This window comes from Hyalella azteca, unplaced genomic scaffold (assembly GCF_000764305.2).
Source record: "Hyalella azteca isolate HAZT.00-mixed unplaced genomic scaffold, Hazt_2.0.2 contig8603, whole genome shotgun sequence".
Lineage (NCBI taxonomy): Eukaryota > Metazoa > Arthropoda > Malacostraca > Amphipoda > Hyalellidae > Hyalella > Hyalella azteca.
The window spans coordinates 50,690-71,978 of record NW_025938692.1 but is presented as its reverse complement, the minus strand read 5'-3'; the positions used below and the strand labels follow the sequence as shown (position 1 = coordinate 71,978).

The following is a 21,289-nucleotide window of genomic DNA, read 5'->3' as shown; positions in this document are numbered from 1 at the left end:
GTTGATCCAAAAGTAACATTTTTCAATTTTGTATTTTAACGACACAAAAGTCAACTCACTGAATACATTTTTTCATGATACAAATGGCGCATTTTTGTGAGAGTAATGATAAATTTTATTCCCATCTCTACAATTCACCCCTTGGATCGTTGAAAAGTAACATCATCCTAAGTGTTATTCCTTCGTCACCATTTGATATCTTAGATAAGGAACTTCATCCTCAGGTTTATTCCTGCGTCACCACTCGTTATCAGATATAGAACCTCATCCTCAGTATTATTTCATTCAGCCATCACACCAGCAGTGGAAGTTGAGACTACCATCTTCGACCAGTTGGACGCAGACGCAACAACAAAGCGACCGCTAGGTACCATCGCCTCATCTGTGGTGACATTCGTGAATGACCGTACGACTTCGGAGTACGTTACTGTGATTCAGGGTACGCGCATCGATGGACACTACGCCCATGTTACCACTAAATCATCTCGTGTGTTCTATGCCGAACCTATACGACTTACCTCGTCGACGGTATTCAACGCTGGCAACATCCAGACAGTACCAAGCGACCCGTTTCGCGGTTCTCATACTGCAGTTGACCCCGTGGTAGGCAAGGAATTACTAGTGACCGCTACCAAAACTCTCGTGACCAAGCAGGGACCACTAAACAGCCTCATGACCAAAACGGTTTTGAGTGGTAGTATTCCAGTGAATGACGAGACATCATTCAGATTCTTATTGGATGGTTCTACCTCTGCAGATGGTTCTGATATCATGCTGGTGCGAGATGGTGATGGCAGGAGAGTTGTTTACAGCTCTGAAGCGAACTTCGAAGTTGTTCAATCACCGAGACCCGATGGTTCAACTCCCGTCATCCGGTTTGGAACTGCGGAACTGGGAGGTGACAAACTCAGTGGAGTCCTTGTTGAATCTCCCAAGAATGTCATGACCGACGTAGAGCTCGAAGGTTCTGAAAGCATCACGTCCGACGATATAGAATTGCTGACGATCACGATAGGAACTCCTGTTCAAGTTGCATATTCCACAAAATTCCAAGATAAAATGACGATTATGAAAATGGAAGATATAATGGAGTCAACTGATAAGGAGAATGAAATTACAGGAAACGCCATTCCTCGTGCACGGAAAGTGACGGAAGATAAAGCGGACGAAATTGTGATCCTGCCAGATAAGGTCAAGTCAGTAGATATAAATCTTCCAACTTTCACGGTTAAGGTTCCGGACCAAACTTTAGAAGAAGTGGTACATGTATCCGGAGGACTGAAGAAAAAGGATGCCCAAAACCTCTTTCCAAAATATGAAGTGAAGAAGAAAACTAAAACTGCCGATGAAATTCGAGCCGAATTCAACTTGGAGAGGGGTGACCGCAAGTCGAATCTGCCAACTGTGACCTACGTAGGGTTTGCTGACTTTACGACGACGATAGCGGACACAGTTGTAATTTTTACACCTAAATCGAAAACTCCGCCTGGCGCCTCGTCTCAAAAAATTTACGTTACACAAACCGGACAAGAAACCGGGCGAGTGGATTCTCCATTTGCAGGTTTTGGAGCCGTGTCATCCCTCGCTCCACGGGTTGCCCCAGCAGGTCCAAGTTTCATTTTGAGCGATGGTGACAATAATTTGGACACCAAGGACATGAAAACTGTTATGGTGGCCAAGAATGATGGCAGTTCGCTGATGCAGGACGAAAAGGAAGTCATAGCTCCGGTGACGCAGACAAGTCACTTGCCAGGTATCATTTACTCTACAGTAGAAACTTCTCGCTACAATACCGTGGACTTGTACCCATCGGGTTTAGTGTCTTCAATTGGGGGTACCATAATCGGCAACGGAATGACTACGGTATTCACAACGTATATTTATGGTACATTCATTCAAAATCAATACGCGCAGATCGTCCAATCGACCTCAAGTATTTTTTATTTGAAATCTCGCGCTCCAAGCAGCATTGATGCTACAAAACCATCCATAATAACGGCCACCAAAATGCCTGAGTTTGAATCGAGCACTAAAGATATTCTTGAAGCATTTTTCGAAAATTTGACCGAAGAACCAACGACGGAGTCTTTTAAATCTAATATCCTTGAAGAATTATTGGACAATTCCCTAGGCCGGGCGGTATCTTCTGATCCATCTGAACAGACAATTGTCGAGCGGCAGAAAGATGGTGAGCTAATAGAAGAGAGTTCTGCAACTATCCTTCCCTCAGTCACAACGCTGACATATTACACCACGTACGTTCGCAACGGAGAAATTACTGTTTCTACGAGATATCAAACTTCCAAATTACTTCCACTTTCCGTATCTGATTCTGGTCGAACTATACATGGATCTCAATCATCTAGTGATGATATTTCCACTTTGACGTACTACACCACTAAGTTCGTATCCGGATCGACTCATGTCACTTCCAATACTAAAGTTGTCAGTGCAGGGATGATACAGCCATCAAAGGTGATGAGCATTGAAAGCACCATTTCTCCTGAAGAAATGATGAAGCTTGATCAAATGGAAATGACGACCGAAGATGCCTTGGATTCAACCACCGCCATCTCTTCCACAGAAAGTGTGACCGAATCTTATTCTGAATCTATTTCCGAATCATCGACAGATCGGTCGTCACAAGATGCCACCGAGAAGCCATCGCTTAATTTAGAATCTTCTTTAGTCGCAGATGAAGATGTCGATGCTGTTTTTTATCCTCGAACCTACTATATTACGTACACTTACTTTACCACCTACCACCTCGATGACACGTCGTCCGTTTTAAGTAGCTTTGAAACTGTCACTAATATCATTAGCAACTCTCTGGAGCTGGATGAGCACAGAACGATAAGCCCCATTATAGCTACTCCCCCCGTTACCTACTGGACCACCTATACTTACTGGACTACTTTCTTCAGGCACAACACCACCGTTACCACCAGCTCAGAAGAAACCGTGTCGAACGTCGTGGGTGTCACCCTATCTGCAGTACCTGATAGGCCTACCGAAGTTCTTATAATTACTCCAACCTCTACGATCAGTGGCGTTGATGACGACATGATGGTAACTGTTGATGCCACAACGTACTACACTACCTACACCTACTATACATCGACTTTCTTAGGGACGTCAACGATAGTCAATAGTCGTCTGGAAACCATCACAAATGTTGTTCAGTCAACCCCCTCTGTTGCAGTAGACTCCTCGATAACCGCTATTAATTTTGGGTTCGATGATACGACTGAGGATACGACAAAACTGAATGCGGCAGTCGTAGAGGAAGAATTTTTATCAGAGGTTGATCAGGGAATCAACGATCAGCCAACAGGACTTTTGTCCACCATTCGAAGCAGCACAGTGGTAGATGATGCAACTACAATTTTTTCAACGCGAGTTTTTGGGACCATTGTGGATGGAGTTTACTTCCAGATGCAGTCCACAACGAGTGAAGTGATTTCTCAACGAGATACCACAACTGTGAGTGTTTACAGCGTGGATGCAGGATCGCTTATCTCGAATGGACTTACCACTCACTTCACTTCCCAGTATATCGAGCTTGTAGGTGATGGTGTATCATCAACGGAAATTAGAGCGACTTCCACTATTGATGGTGAGCCTGATTTTGCTGCGTTCCTCAATAAGGAATCCAAAACGGGTGTGGTTCGCCAAATCATTGGGTCTCAGATTCAAGGTTCCAAAACCACTCTGTATGACAGCACAATAATCGGAACATTTGTGGATGGATCTTATACACAGGTCGTTGAAAGCTCTTCTACCACAACTATTGGACCATCGACCGTATTTTCACCACTGGCAGCAACTAATGTTATTGAAATGAAAGTTACTCCAACACTTCAGGCGTCTCTGAACGACCTTACCATCAGTCCTACTCCAGTATTGACACCATCTGTAAAATTGCCCATTGAAGAGGAGTTCAGCTCCATACAAAAGGATCTAATTGAAAAAGAACAGGCATCTTCGCACTCTTTGGAAACTTTAATATCTTCAAGAGAATCCACATCTTCAAGGAGGCCTGATATTTTCAAATTCATTAAAAGAACTTCAACATTTACGTTCCCAACTACCTTGATTGGTAGTCTCCCAGAGAGCGAAAAATTAAAGGCCTCTTCTTCAGCGACTCTGAGCGTTGGCTCCTCTATTGTGAAAACTCCTGTTTCTGCTGTTGACAGGTCTTCTGCTCGGCCTGAAGATCCAACTCGTCGACTGAGATTTCAGACATCTAGAGGCGGAAGACCGTCGGTACATCCGTTTGCCTCTGCTAGAGGGAAATCGAGTATCTCTCCAAGTTCTGTGAAGCCCAACATTGAGAAAACGAAAGAAGTTGAAGATTTGCCAGCTAAAAAAACAAGTAAGGTTGAGAAAACTGAAGAGTCAGAAGGGAACTCACCGGTGAACAGTTTCAGGCCATTCAGTTTTCGGCGACAAGAGGTGGCACCAGGCACACGTTCTTCTTTGCCATTCTTACCTCGTGCCAGAAAAGTGGAATCAGATGGCAATCACTCGGCTAGTAGCCGCTTCGCTCCAACTACAACCGAAGGAACAACCCCGAAACCAGAACCTACAACTCCCAAACTTGCGCAATCTAATGCAAGAAATCGACCAACGTCTCCAAGTGCCTTGAGTGTCGAAGAACGCAGGAGGCAAAGACAAAAGCTGGCTTCAAGGTCTGCTCTTTCAAGATTATTCCCAAATCGTAACAATGAAGATCAGCTCGATGGAGATGGCTCAGAGTTGACAGTTTTGTATGCCGATGTTGATGGAAGTGTAGTTAACCCCAATGATCCTATCGACCTTATTTATTTCACGCCTGAAGATGCAACTTCTCTCGATGCTGGTGATGCGTTGTCTCTGACACGCCGAAAACGACAAACTGATTTTGGAGCACGTGTTTCATCTCGCGGTGTTTCAAGAACTTCTCCGGCCCGCGCCGAGCCGCCATCAGCTGACAGCCAACAGTCAGAAAGCCGGCCTCCTTCACGACAAGCTCGTCAGCCCCAGTCAGATGCTGCTCCTCCTCCTAGGCCCCGCAGCCGTAACACATCACCAATTCGGATACCTAACAGAAACTCACACACAGAGGAAGAGGTTGCTCCAACACCTAAAGAAGAGGCTAAGCCAGCGCAATTTACTTTAACGAATGCAAGATCAAGGTCCCGAGCTCCTGCACTACCCAGGGAAAATACCAACACTCAACAAAACAATGATGCACAAAGATCGCTGAATCGATTAAGAGCTCAGTCATCTCGAAACTCAGTGCCTCTAGGTAACATTCGGGGCAGAGGCGTCAGACGACAACCGCCTGAAACTCCCCAACGACCTGCAGCAAACCGATTTTCGAAACCTTCTGAGAATCGAGCTCCTCCGAAACGTCCTGCAGCTCCGCGCAACCGAAACTTGAACAACAAGGCTCCCAATAATAAGCGAACTCAAGTTGGGGGAAAAAATCCCATTGCTGAGTTCCGCAATCGTCCAGTTGCCGAAATTGAACCCGAGCCGTTCTTGCTGCCGAGCTTCGATGGAACCTTCGATATTTTTGATCCGATAACAGTCACGAGATCTGTTCCTTTCACCACCTCAATACCCGAGGTTAAGAATGGACGCACTTCTCACAAGGAAGTAATTACTGCATCCACTCAAACTGAAGTGATCCAGCCTGATCAGATTATTCAGACTGAAATCAATGGGGAAATAAAGCTTCTCCTTTCCACAATCCAAAATGGCAATGAAATCACTCGGGTCCTTATTGAGCCGCAGGAGTCAGAAGTTGCCGTCACTGCTAATAGTTTCGTCAATGGCAAGCGTACGCAAGTCACTCAGGTTATTCCTACTCAGATTTTCAACGTTGTAACAATGACCGCTGCCCCTGATGTTCAGAATCTTCTTCAACTTCTGCTGTCTGGCCAACAACAGAATCCACTGCTAGCAGCTCTTGGACTTGGTCAACAGACTCCTAGCGAGGTAGTGAGAACTACCAGTTATGTAACTACAGTTACAAGCGTCTTATCAACGCTTTTGCCCATTATATTCAGAGGCAAAATGGTCACGACAACTGTCGTGGATACGAGGACAGAAGTAGTCACAGCAACCGAGCTTATCACGGAGACTGTGGGAAATACCTTAAATCCATTTGGAAATCAAAATCCGTTGAACCAACTCCTGCCACTTTTGTTGCAAAATCAGCTACAGCAACAACAAACCCAACAAAGACCTATTAGAGAAGAACCCATAAGAGAGAGCAAGCCAGAAACTCAGCCTTCCACACCTCCAGAAATTGATCCAGAACCGGTAATCCAAACATCGGTAATAACCATGTTTGTATCTGGTCGAAGACCTGGAGAATTTTCTAAAATATTTTCGACTGTGACCCTTGATGGAGAAGTGGCAAGGGTGAAACGGCAGCCCACTGAGCTGGCACAACCTACGGCATTACCTCAGTTCTTAGATGCAGACAAAGGTTCCAAATTTCTTTCTGATAACTATTATAAAGACTTGGATTGGTACATTATGTCAGCCATTAATGAGGTTGACAGTCCCAACGTTCATGACGAAACTCCAAGTCTTGAAAGCTTTGTTCCTGGGCTCAGTTATCATCTCGGCCAAATTCCGGTGACATATGATGAAGCCCTTTTTTCTAATGCGAACCCTTTTTTATTGAACGTCCCCGCTGAGTCGCTAACTCCAAAAAGGCGAATACCTCGAAGTGCCCAGCGGGGAACATTACGATTTCGTGATCGCTTGATACAAGCTAGAAAATTTCCAAGTGAAACTGCAAATCAGGGAATCGTTATTGATGATGATTCAGTTACGAACGTCCGTACTAATCCTAATGCGAGAAAGTTAACAATTCAGGGCTCTAAGATTCAAAATGAAAGAATCGCTAATCAAATCAAGCAAATCAATGCACCAACCACGTACTACACCACTTTCACCTACTACACAACACTAGTGGATGAAAGTGGAAGAGAGTTTATTCAAAGCAGCTTAGATACAATCACCCAAGTTGCCACAGCTGCAGCAGAAATTGGTGACTTAACGCGGATTGCTGCCACTGACGTGAATCGGGATGCAAAAGCCACTGAAGCATTCACAATTGACGAAGCTATAGTACCTGGTAGACCCAGATCAGTTCCAGAACCTTCATTCCAGGAACCTGAACCACCTTTTGGACCCATAGTGAAAGATGGTGCAGGTGTTGAGCCCTTCCAACCAATTCCTGATCCTCCACCTCCTCTCTCGGTAGAAGCTGTCACTGAAGGGAGTTCGACGGGTAGACAAACATTTATTGTGCGTCGACCATCACAGACGCCTGTCCATCCCGTGAATAACAGACGTGGACAACAAGAAGTCTCCGACAGACAATCTCAGCAACTAGAGAGAAGAAAGGTCATCAAGACTCTCAAAAGAATAATACCTAATGATGATGCTGAGAAGAGTGATGCAACCACAGTCCCCACTGTGGTCAGCCGAGTCGGTGATCGGATAAAACCACGTCTGCTACCTAGGAGACCCACTATCAATCGCAATAATGATGTCGTCGAAAATTTGGACAAAACAGAAAAAGGTCCTGTAGTTGTAACCCAACGGGAATCAGAAGCCCAAGCACCTACCGCAATGGCAGTCGCTGTGGCGCCGTTTGTTGGAACTATTGAAACTTTGTATACTGTTTATTCATATCTTTATGAAATTAATAGCGGAGGAGGTTCTATTGTATCTTCTACCAGAGATGTCACAGTGTCCAATAGAGTTAGACCTTCTGTCGTAACTGTTCCAGAAGAATTCCGCGATCCTGGAGCAAAATTGAACACTTTAGAAGTTGGAGAAGTGACAGCTAATTTAGGGCCGAGAGTTTTGAATTCGTTAACTACACAAATTTATCTTGCTTCTGCTACCCTGGTGGATTTGAGCACAAAACTTCCTCTGATAAACGATGAGGTAAACAGTCAACGTGAAACTCAAGGAAGGCGGCCACAATCGCTTCTACAGTCTTCAATCCACGACGATGAAGGAGCTCACCAAATAGAGACACCCGCAATAACATCAACAACAGCGTCGCGGGTTCTACCCACTAGACGATTATTCAGGCCATCTCGACCGAGTGAATCTGCTACTGATGCTGATGCGCTAGAAGATGAAACAACCCAGTCACCTATCATCGAAGATACTACAGAACCAGAGGAAAAACCTCAAGCTCGCAGACCAAGCACTCCAAACTTCAGCCGAGGATCTGTCAGGTTCAATAACGCAAATGATCGAGTTAGATTCACAGTAACTAGGCGTCGTCCTCAAGAAGTGCAAGTGCGCACTGCATCTCCAAACCAATCGCGAGTGAGTCCAGAAAATACTCCTCGAACACCAAACCCACAAAGATCATTGAAAGATCGTCAACGGAATCGTGGCCAGACCATTGATCAGCTGACTACCACGACTGTACCACCTTTACGGAAAATTTCGAGAGGACGATCACGTGGTCGGGAAATTACGACCACTGAAACCATTGAAGAAGAAATAATCATTACTGATTCACCGTCAACCGAAAGCCCCAAGTCATCCACTAAATCCTTAGATGATATGGAATCACTTCCAACATTAGAAACCACAACTGGAAAATCCACTACAAGATCTTCGCGACCATCAGTGAGACGTGATGATATTCCCATAATTCGCCGTCCCACTGGAGACCGAGACACAAGTAGAGTTCCGATCGGAGACAGACTAAAACCCGCCGCTGATGCAGCAACAGACAAGACGGAAGATGAGTCAATAACGGATGGATCTTCAGCTGCGCTGGATTTTAGCTCCATTTTTGGCCAAGTATCGGCAAATAGCGAAAATACTACACCGTCCAAGGGGTTAAAATTCACTCACGAGAGAAAGGACAGAAGATTGGAATCAACGGTGGCCACTACTGAAGCATCCACCACCATGAAAACGGTACCTACCACTCCTGCTCGTGAATTCAGATTTGGAATAAGAGGTGACGAAAAACCGAAACTTCGCGATCCTCTTCTTTTCGGTGGACACAAGCCAAGTAGAACATCAGTCAAGGACCCTGACAGTCAAGATGATGAACATAGAACTGATTCAGCACCGTTACGATCAAATGTGGATTCAAAAACAGAGGTAACAACAAGTGCTCCAAAGTTCAGATTCCAGTTGGCTACGGCTCAGAAAAATATATCCACTCCCACCTCGTCTTTGACTAACGTTGAAGGTGACTTAGTTCCGGCTGATTACCTCGATGACTATTATACTGAGTACTACGACGAAGAAGAGGACCCTGTTTCTGAAAACGACAAGTCAGTCAAACCCTCACTTAATCCCAAGTCCAAGACCGATTTGGAACTTACCTCGGGTCTGGCTTTTCGCAAACCTTCCAATGTGTTGCCACCGAACGTTGTGTGGAAAACTTTTACGACCAACACTTTCCTGCCAATTCTTGATGGTGAGAAGACTGTCACTCTGAGCATTGTAACCTCAACCCTCGAAACCCTACATGCAACAGACGCTCACCTTATTACCCGCGCCCCAGAACTTTTCAACCCAGACCTACTCCCTAAGCCCCTTAGGAGTACCACAACTTCGCCAGATAGAAGCAAGTCACCAGTCGGAATCTTCTCCTCGACCGCTACGACACCTGAAGAAAAGACTGCGAGGACTTCGGGTAAGATTTTTCGTAGTCTCCGATCGGAGTAATATAACACGTGAAAAGTAACGCTAGTCATTAAACAAAAAGCAAAATTGTAGTGAAATTCTCATAATAATCTGATTGGGATTGGGTTAGCATAGTCTTAACAATGGCATTATTAACACGAAAATTAACAATAGTCTGATTAGCATGAAGTAATGCAAATAACAGCTCGCATTATCTGAATTAGACGCCTACTAACCTAACGATTAGTACTTTGATTGCGTGCTAGAATTAACCCAGAGGCTCGGATAACCTGGATTTTTTTAACTGAACGATTAGTTAAACCTGAGTAGCAAAAATTATGTAATCCGAATTCTGTTCCAAAACGGATCATTATATTTGTTGATAACCCGAAAATGGTTGAATTTAAATAAATAATGATCGTGCATTTATTATTATTTTTAGTTTATAAAATAATGATTTAGCTCACAGTTAGTTTGGCTCAAGCACGAGCACCGGCAAATCAAGAATAAATTGATTCGAAGATATAATTAATTAATATTCAAAAAATTAAAAATGAATAGCTAATTAACCATTTCGTAGGAACTATGATGAAGAAATTGTCGTAGATGGTTAGCAACTAGAAATGAACAGCTGTTAACGAATGCTCGAATTAATGCATGGTATTGTACATTTTTTGTGGATGTAGTTAACATGTCGGCATGAGTTGTTAAGTAATAGCCTGAATACTGGTTTTAGGATGAATTATTTTTATTGTGTAATTCTGTCTGGATTCAAAATATAAGACTTATTGTAAACGAAGATATATAAACTGTGCAAAAATGTACAAGATTATTTAAAATCAATACACAACAGTCAAGAAACTTGGAAGCTCTATGTGAATGGAATTATCTTTTTTGGAAGATGCAAGAGACTTCAGCGATATTATCACTAATCGCATTCAGCTGGATATTATGTATGATGAAATTAAATCTAAACACATATATTATTTGCCAGTATGTGTCCTTAGTTCAAAACTTGTGGGCTTTCACTGAATGGCTTCCTTCCAATAATTAATTTAATGTAAAAATCGCTAAAAATCACAGTTTTTTTAAAAGTAAATGAAAACTTAATGTCCATTACAGTATTCCAGAAATTATATCAGAAAGATTTTTTTCACGGATTTATTCCATGAAACTGCTGAATAAATTCACCTTGCATTGCTAAATATTTTGTGCTCGCTTGTTGAATTACCTTCGATTTATATTCCCCACTGTTGCCTGCTTGCAAAACTGTTTTTATGTTATTTATTTCCAAGAATATTTTCTGTTTGGGGGCTTGTGTTTTCATTTCTTATTCTATGTTTTCTTACGCAAATCCTTTTTTTGCATGAAAAATACTTTTTCTTTCAAATTTCGAGCAAAATTTATTTTATTTTCTTCACTTTTCTTTAACTGTTTTTATTATTATTTATAGTTTAACTTCGAGTAACAATGCATGTCGTGAAAATTATGGTATTTTCAATATTAACTTTATAATTAGTTTGCAAGGGTCATATTGGCAAAATTTTCATTGGAATTGAATTGCACCATTTTGAAAAGGCTTTGTATTTACAAAATTTGAAAGCCTCTGTCAAAATTTTAGTTTTAAAAGTCCAATCATGAAAATTGATATTAATAATAAATATAAATGAAATTTTCTTAATAACAACATCATTCCTAAAACTTTGAATTAATTTCCCGAATTAGTTTGAGATAATTTTACAATTTGGATAATTCTTCAAATTTTTAAAAATCTTTTCTTTATTTTATTTTATTTAATTAGAGTTCAGCGGATTCCGGTTCGGCTCCGCCGCTGCGTCCGGTGAGTAATTATGTTAAAATTAAAAATAATAATTTTATTAAATCCAGTGTTTCCCATTGTTAAATTATAGTTTTGATTAATAACTGTATTATTAATCTAATTAATTCAGTAGTGTAATTTGTTTCATTGACAAAATTTAAGTCGTTCGTATTAAAAATTTTTAATTCTAATGAATTATTTTCAGTAGGATTTTTGCTGCTCGAAAATTGAAATAATTGATTATTCAGTTGAATTTTGATTATTATTTTATAATTTAGTTCTATGCATTTGAAATTAATTTTTGTTCAATATTTATTATTTCGGCTGATGAAAATGTATTATACTAGTTAAAGTCAGTTAAGTTTTGATTATTTCCCGTCCGTCTTATCTTGCTCTGCCTTTATTTACATTTATTCTTCCTATAATCGAGCATCTATCGTGAAATTTACACTAAAATTCACCTCAAATTCAAATTTTTCTGCAATATAATTTTGGAAAATTGATCAATTTTACGTTACATGAAAGATCATCAATAAGAACATCATATGAAAAAGTCATGTTCTTTCTTATTTCTTGTGTATCTGTCTTTTGATTATATTTTTTTGTGACTGACTCGGCTCAGAAATGGGTTTCGCATCCGAAATTTATATGATAAATTTTCCAATTTTCAGCTGTGTGATTAGTGCTGATATACGAAAATTCTCACTAAATTTCATGTTACCTTATCGGTTGGTTAAAAGCATTTAATTTTCATGTCCATTCGATATTTCAATCTTGAACATCGCATTAATTGAAGGGACTTTTTCATTAAAATGCTTTTTGTACTTGTGTGGGTCAACCTGACACAGTTAGGCCCAGCAATAGGGCGTATCATTGCTACGTCCGCTTTCTGCTTTCGCTAGGGGTAACTATAACAACAATTTGACCCACCCATTTAACTGAGTGTGTGTTGAGTGGCAGTCGCCATAGGTAGACGATTCTTGATAAGAGATGAAGAAACAATATTGCTTCGTCATAAGTAGACTTTTTCCTAGAATTCGCACAGAATGAAATAGAAACCAAAATATCTTCGACCATCTGTCATTTTTCATTTTTTTTCTTCATACATCTTTCCTTCATTGATCGTTCCTTAATGAATCTTTCCTTCATGAATCTTTCCTCTTCACTTCATGAATCTTTCCTTAATGAATCTTTCCTTCATGAATCTTTCCTTCATGAATCTTTCCTTAATGAATCTTCACTTCATGAATCTTTCCTTCATGAATCTTCACTTCATGAATCTTTGCTTCATGAATCTTCACTTCATGAATCTTTCCTTAATGAATCTTTCCTTCATTAATTTTTCCTTCATAAAACTACTCTTCATAAATCTTTCTCATATTGATCTTTCCTTCATAAATCTTTCATTCATAAATCATTCCTTCATAAATCTTTCCCCGTATTTATTCTTCTCTCACATATCTTACATTCACGCTGTCAAAAATTTCACAAAATTCCATCCATTTTAATGTTATTGTTCATTTATTATTACGTCTTTATGAAGTAATTGTTATCTTTATGTCTACCGGTGGGAAAACATAGACGTTTTTCCCTTAAGGGAAAATTATTTTAAACGAATTTTTCTTCCTAATGACTTTCATTAATATAAATATAAACGTTCAATCGTTTTAATATTCATCAATGTCTTCATTTTCCTTCTTTTCCTCGCATGGTGAATTCGTTCTCTTTAGACTGTATTGCACGAATGACGTTTTGATTTATACTTAACTTTATTCAGTTGAGTTGATTTTTATTTCAATCAAATTTTGCATGTAGGACAGTTTTAACTCTGTTGGAAATATCCATTGATAATGTTCAGTAAAACTCTGTTATACGGTGACCATGGAGGTATTTAAATACATATATACTTTATATTACAGAAGTAATCTCATAAAAAATCTTTCAAACTTTTCAAAACCATCCGATGACAACTGTTGTTAAATTTGATTGCTGACGTTTAATTGTTAAACGTATCGAAAAAGCGGTTATTCAAAAAATAACATTCTAAGAAGATTTGTAGTACTCATTGAAATTTGCTGTTATTTATCACGATTTCAATCAATAATTTTAATTTCCCAACAAATGTCGTAAACATTTTAATACAGAAAAGATTATAAAGTGATCAGAAAATGGTGTTAAAGTCATAAATAAATGGATATTTTTTACACTATGACATGAGACGCTGTACAAAGAACTTTTTGACGTAGCATGTGTATAGACTGAGACCGATGATGTGCTCTTTCTTTCATCGCTTTCTTTGCCCTCCGTGTCAACGTTTTCACTTTTCTTATACTATTTTCATTGCATTAAGTAATTAATGCATAATATCCTCTTCTTTCGAAACATCAAGAGGTGAGATTAGAGTTATGTTTCAATGTACAATTTTCAGTACTCGTACTTCTAAAGTTTTTTCGTTGTGCCTGCTGTGAAAATAGTATGTTCCCTTCTCTATTTTCAAAATTTCTTTTCCCATTTGCAGCGTTGTTTATTAAGCCAAATTATTATTGCATGTGATCCTTGTTAAACCTTGCCTGTTATTGCTAAGACGTGAGTGTCTCTTTTTATTTAATTACCTGAATGCTTATATTCGTGATGACTTGCCAACGTAATCCAAACCTAACCTCACTACTCAGATAAATCTACTGATAAGCAACGGTCGAGATTTGACATACCACTCCGGAGAGTACCGACTTCACCCCGAGCAACACAAGCAACTCAGACGTTGAGGAATCAAAATGTTGAAGCGTCAGCTTCTATCCCTCAATCTGCACCTGAACGAAAAACTAGGTTCGAGTTATCGAAACCTAAAATCGATTCGGTCTTGCCTGCTCTTCTTGATTTTAACATAAAACCAGTTTTGGATGACAAAAATTCTCGAGAAGTTGTGGCTGAGAAAAAGAAACTAAACCCTTTTGAAACGGGTCTGGCCGCTCTGGAGTCCACAACTGAACGTGATCGAGCACCTACCACAGGAAAGGGTATCACAAAGTTCGAAGCAAGATTCAAAACTACGAAAACAAATGAAGAACTGGTAACGACAACCAATAATCCATTTGCAGCTGCTATTGATGCCCTAAAAACTAGTATATTCCAGTCAGAAGTTACTGAAACCAACCAGCGTGGTAACGAAATAGACACCGATGGAAGTCTCGATTACTCCCTTCCGGTCAGCTTCCCCACCACGTTATTCAACTCAGTTTTATTTGCACAAACGACCACTGAAGTCAACACTGAAAGAAATAAATTAGTAAACGATAAACTAGACAACGACAAGCTGCTAAATAACTTCGAGGAATTTTTGGAAACTTTGACTTCAGAATCCCCCGAAACATCCACCCAAGTTGAAAGTACTACCACTCCTTCAGCCACCACGAAGAAACAAGGTGGGTTCAGGTTCACTAACAGCCCTTCTACTACAACAGAAAGATACACCAACGACCCTTCGTCAGCCACGGCATCCCCTTCAGAGGAATTTTCCTCGGCACCAAGCACTGAAAGCCTCCACAACCTCTTCAGGGTAGACGAAGAAGAAAACATGATTTCAGACGGTGAAAACTACAACGCTCTCGAAGATGTTGGTATCCTCGATGGAGATGAAAATGACACGGTGGTTTCACACTCAGTCACTTCGATTCCCGATTTCATTTCCGCTATTGCTGAAGCAACAAATGATTCTTTTGACCAAGATTCAGTTGAATCCAGTACCGATTCACCCGTATTTGGAGGCGAAGCCCCCGTAGAAAATGATTCCGAATCTATTACCTCAACGGAAACACCACCTGCCATAGAGCAAGAAGATGTTCACAGTAATGTTATCACAAGGGAAGGAAAGAACATAGCCTTCGATGGTGGGGCAATCGGCAGCAATTTAGAGCTTTGGGGTCCAAACAAAAATCTTGCCACGAGAACCATGAGCAACGGCGTACGCGTTATTGTTGCAGGTGAGTCCATCGTTGGCAACGACGAGTTTGTGGGTAGTCGGGTACATACCATTTGATTAAGAATAAATTGTCCCCAGTGATTTAATATTTTTGAGAGGAATTGTTATGCAACCCTTTCTTTCGAGTATTGTACACTTTTTTCGTTTTTTTTGAGGATGCGCTAACAAGAATGTGCATGGGTCATTTTTTTGTTTAGTCTCACCAGTATAATCTTAAGAGCCCTCCCTCTGCATGAAGAAATGTTCACAACGCACAATATCGCATGCTGGTACCTAATTATTCATCCCTAACATCCCGCCTCTGTTTCAGGCTCATTCATCCAACAATGATTTACTTTATCCCGCAATTATCTCGGATCTATTCATTTAACAATGCTCTATTTCATCTCATCATCGTATCATTCATACATCCAACAATGGCTCACATTATCCTTCCATAGACACTGCCAGGGAATAGTTTTTAACCTCATATCGCTTTCCACAATTCGACAACATTCGATACTACAATTTACTTTGTATGGTCATAGAAACTACTCTCTCCATATAACGATTCTGTTCCTCCGAATTTCTCATCGCTTTTTAATATGAAAGATATGCTATTAGTTGCAGTATATATCGATTTAAAGCTTCTCAACAGAAAAGGGTGGAGGAGTCATTGTAGTTCAGCCTACAATGATTTATGTGGAAAATAGGGGACGTAAACGCTATGGTAAAACTTCTTGATGGCATGAAGGACCTTTGAAACAGTCGTACTGTCATGACTGTTCAGCTGAAAGAACTTTAAGCAATTGGTTCGTGCCATCAATTTCCATGTATTCAGCAGAGACTGGAACCAACTACGTCAATGCCCCCTTTTCAATTGAATTGTAGGGGTTGTCATGCTGACAGTAAGGGTTGTCATGCTGACAATAGGGGTTGTCATGCTGACAATACGGGTTGTCATGCTGACAACAGGGGTTGTCATGCTGACAATAGGGGTTGTCATGTTGATAATAGGGGTTGTCATGTTGATAATAGGGGTTGAAACCAAGAACCCCTGTCAAGTGGACAACCATTAAGCTTTGTCAAGACGACGCGAGTGGTTCTTTAATAAATTTGCTTCTAGAATTGCTTAGTCATCGCTTAATGACCAACACTTGCTTTGGTTGCCTGGTTGATAGAAGCTAACACTAGCGGCTTGTATACATCAGCCATAAGTATACGAGAATGAGTATACACATCATATACAGTAATGAGTATTCACATCGCCTACAACAATGGGTATGCACATTATACATAACAATGAGTGTCTCATCATATATAACAATGAATATACAGATCATATTCAACAATGCGTATACACATCCTATATAAACATTAGTTACACATTATACGTATATGACAGCGGGTGTACACATGATACGCAAAAATGAGCAAACGCAGAAGCTGTTTGCAGGTTTTTCGAAGACTATAGAGTAAATTTTATTTTCTATTTTAAATTTTTTAGTTTGAATTGATAATTCCAGCGTTTAATTTTTGGTAAACAATTTCCTTATTGTTTTCATCAATAAATTAACTGTAGATAAAACTTACATTCTAGTCTTTAACGAATTAAACACTTCATATGCATTATACACCAATGAGTATACAGAATATACATCATATACAAAATGTACATCAATAACATAGATTCAATAATGATATAAACTGTACTTCATATAGAATATGAAGCATGGATTTCCAAACTAGAAATTTTCTACGTGAAGTTACCCATTTTATGGACTTGATACTGGCAAAGATGTCATAGCAGGACAAATAATGACATTAAATGGCTTGGTATTGCTCACATGTCACATGACATACTATGCCTTATAACCTCCACTTATAGGTATTGAAATAATGTCATGTCATATTTAATGGTTTAATTTTCTTGTTAGCACGAAAAACGACATTAGTCAAGTAGCCAAATTAAAAGCATAAAAGTTATATTTATCACAGAACGGAAATCGTGATACTTTCCGATAATTAGAACAATTTCTCCGAACAGAATTTGTTAGAAGTATCCAAAGTTAATGTGAATGAAGTTTTTTTAAGGAACTTGTATGTACGATCTATGTATTTTTTCATTTTATATTTTCCAAAAATTTTTTATTGAACAGTTAGGTAATATTTATTTATTATTAATATAAAATTTTATTAGATCGTAAAAATATATCTTCTTAATAATGTAATGGACAATCGCAAAATCTTACTAATCCATAATCAGGTAATCATATAATTAAGTAGAGTTTATACAGTATGGGTTTTTATGATACATTTCTTTGTAACACTTAAATGAATATATAGTAAATAATGACTTGCTCACGACCCAGGAGAACAGACGTCTCCCCTGCCCCCCCACCCTGAGGGGGGTGCCCCCGTCACCCTCCCCCCCTCCACCCTCTCGGGGCAGGTCAGCCTACGGGCCTCAGCGGACCCCAGCCAGGTGGGTGCCCGTTATATTTGTTAATAAATCATTGTTGATGAAACTTTATTGAATTAATGGAGGAAAAGTCTGGAATGATGATCCCAAACTATTCAATAAAAAATATTTTAGCCCGAGTTATTAAGATTGTCAGTAGTTAATTCAGAAAAAACATATATAACTTATTTGAATTTACTGAAAAACTAATTTAGTTAACTATGAAATTAAATATAAATCAAATTATTAACACTATTACAAAAAGTAATTATTAAAAACCTTCAAGTAAGAAGTTCTCCATTGATGCATTCATATAAGTTGTACTCATTCCAAAATTGAATATAAATTTATTACGCAATTTAGAAATTTACAATGGCTGAAAATGGTTTCACAAGTCCTTAGCGATTGTAAAAAATTTATTTCATCACATTCAGAGTGAGATAAACGAAAGTTTACTCAGTGATGCATGTTAAATAATAAGCTACAATTCTAGCAGCCTGGACTCGGTGTGACCGCGCCTGACGATGTCACGTATGAGCTGGGGTACAGGAACGGTTCTCTCGTGTCACTAACTGTCTTGGGTGATGAGCTTCAGGTCCCCCTCTTGAGGGCGTACCAGGGAGTGATTATCCAGAGACTCAAAATGGCAGGATTCAATCTGACCGAGATTAAAGTTATACAACGCGGTAATGAAATGCTCAAAGGGGAAGGTAGAAAGGGAGATCCATCCCAGTTGAAAGTAGGGGTGGTAGAGAAAGGAATCTTCGAACAAAATCACATTTTGAAAAGCGAGTTGAATGCTTCTGAACTCCTGGGGAAAGTCAGCAACCGCGATGGAAGCGACTTCAAAGAAAAACCCGGAGAAAACCAAGAGGAAATCTTTTTGAAACTAAAGCTGAATGACTTCACGAAATTTTCTGGAGAGACTCCTCTTTCATCAACCTTTTCCTCACTTCAAGAACCACCTATGTTCTTTGCCCCAGCATACCTCAAACATTCCGAAGATCCGAATACAGTTCTTTCCAGTTCGAATTGTATTGTAAACTCCGACAATTCCTTGATTCACACCTACCGTCCATCCCCAAAATCAATTCAAACTCATCGTCCAGAAACTTCGAATGGTGCGCCATCCCCAATTTCCCAGAGTCATGCCTCCCTCACAGAGCAGGTGCTCATCCCTTATATGGGAAGCCCAAAACTCATCAACCACATTAATTTGCATTCTCTTGAGCAATATACTTCGACTGACAGTGTTAACTTACAATCTTCAATGCACCACGATTCATTTGATATGGACCCAGGCTATAGATATTCTCTGGATGAACCGCTCAACACCCGAGAGTTTAAAACAAATGACAAATTACTCGGGGATGGCAGTGAGTACGCTCGAAAATTCCCCGTCATATCCTCAATTCAGTTTACAACGCTTCATCCAAAACATGCTCTGCTGATAGTTGATAATTCTATTTTTCATGTGAACGGCGATTTTAAATCACAATTTCCTGCCCTCCAAATGTCTGCTTCTTCTACGTCACCGTATGTACAATCTACCGTAAGCGAGGAGTTCAGCAATGGAGTCTTTTATGCATCAACAAAGTTTGCACATCCCACATTCAGCGTGAAGCTACCGAGAACATCGTATGTTACTACCACCCTTCCAGTCCAATCTCTGTTATTTCCACTCATACACGGAGGCTCTTCTACTGCCATGGAGCTTGATTCTGGTTCGATCCAAAAATCTAAGGAAGAAATTACCACGTATATGAAAATGACAAATGATGAAGATCCAAAATTCATTTATCTATCGGAGCCGAGTTACGGTGAAAGTCTTGCCAAAGAATATTTTCCAGGGATAAAATATAATTCGTGGGCGAAATCAGTAGAAAAGAACATCGCCTCACCAACACAAACATTCGAGGTTACTCATTTAAGGGAGCTATACCCTTTAGTATCAAACCTTGTATCCCATTTCATGCGTTCCAACTCATATACGCCTAAAATGATACATACAATAAGAAGAGAGGTAACTCGCATACCTACAACTACTATCCACCCTACTATACCTGCAACCACGATTAATCCAGCTATACCAGCAACCACAATCCATCCTGTTACTCCTGCTACGCAAACTTGGCTGAACTTTGAAGATGAATCATTTCAATCTAATGTTGTTTCTTCATTTACTACTCCTTTGCTCGTAAACTCTGTTCCGATACTAAAGCAAGTCTCTCTTCCTTCGTCCCAAAATCGAAGAGAAATATCTCATTCCATGTCACCACCATTCGTTGAACTAAATGCAACAGCTGACAAATATAATTTGAGAAAAAATGTCAAAATAATTCACGATATCGTCGAAAGCCTTCTTCTTACTGTGAATTTTGGGAGCAAGAACGACAACTTCAGCGTGATGGAGGATAAAAAATACACGGAAAATCCCCCCAAATATCCAAAATATTTCTTGGATGATGATATTGGAAAAGCAAATTCGGTTTCGTCGATTCGAAATATCATTCGGAGAGGCGGGTGGGTGATGGACTACTCGGGAAATATGAACAGGAATGCTTTTAATCCTACAGAAAGTCTTGACATGTTTGAGAATGGCTTCAAATGGTATGAAGACATGAATCCGCATACCCCTCATGTAACCGCCAATGTTGAAAATGATGAGAATCTAAGTTCATTGAGTGTCAATCCGCATCCAAGCTACCTTTCTTCTAACCCTAATACTGTCAGAGTCATTGCTACTGCAATAAAAGATTACCCTTACTTTCCGAAAACCAGTTCCGTAGGCTCGACAAAACAACCAACAGTTGTGAGCTACAAGGCTGAGAATCAAGTGATTGTTCCTGAGTCTGCAGAAAGTGACGCGGGGAGCGTAAGCAGCTCGGAGTTGGACAATTTTTTGTGCAGTGGCGATAAACGCACATGCCATAGAAACACCAGTGGTTATGGTAATCTATTTCCAAATATCATGGCTCCTCAGTTTAACAATTCGGAATTAGAGCCTTCTGTTTACACGAATGGCAGTTTACGTAAACCTGAGTTGGATATTCAAGCTGCCACTAGACGGAATAATGATAGTTATGAAAGCAAGATTTCAATTGACAATGAAACATTATCTACGAGAGCTGAAGGGAAAATTGCAGTTGAATACAGTACTGCGAAAAGTAGGGAAGTTGTTAAAACTATTTCCAATTCTGAAAAGAAAATTAACAAATTTCATAGCACCAACTCATCCGCAACTCAGTTAAATTTAAGCTACGATGATAAGATTTCAGTAGCCAAGTCTAATGTACCTAAGAGGTCTACTCTAATCTATCGAGCAACAAGTGGAATCCAAAGTGAGATTCTAGATTTAACCACATCACAAACT

The 21,289-nt window shown here is 39.8% G+C and overlaps 1 protein-coding gene across 1 annotated transcript in view; it reads left to right on the top strand.

Moving 5' to 3' along the window:
- Positions 1-21,289, top strand: part of LOC108683320 (mucin-17) — a 43,983-nt gene that overhangs the window by 3,380 nt on the left and 19,314 nt on the right. The window contains exons 3-6 of the mRNA XM_047881692.1: positions 290-9,688; positions 11,480-11,518; positions 14,170-15,477; positions 17,828-17,940. Of these exons, the coding sequence (XP_047737648.1) occupies positions 290-9,688; positions 11,480-11,518; positions 14,170-15,477; positions 17,828-17,940 (10,859 nt within the window). The remainder of the gene's footprint in view (positions 1-289; positions 9,689-11,479; positions 11,519-14,169; positions 15,478-17,827; positions 17,941-21,289) is intronic.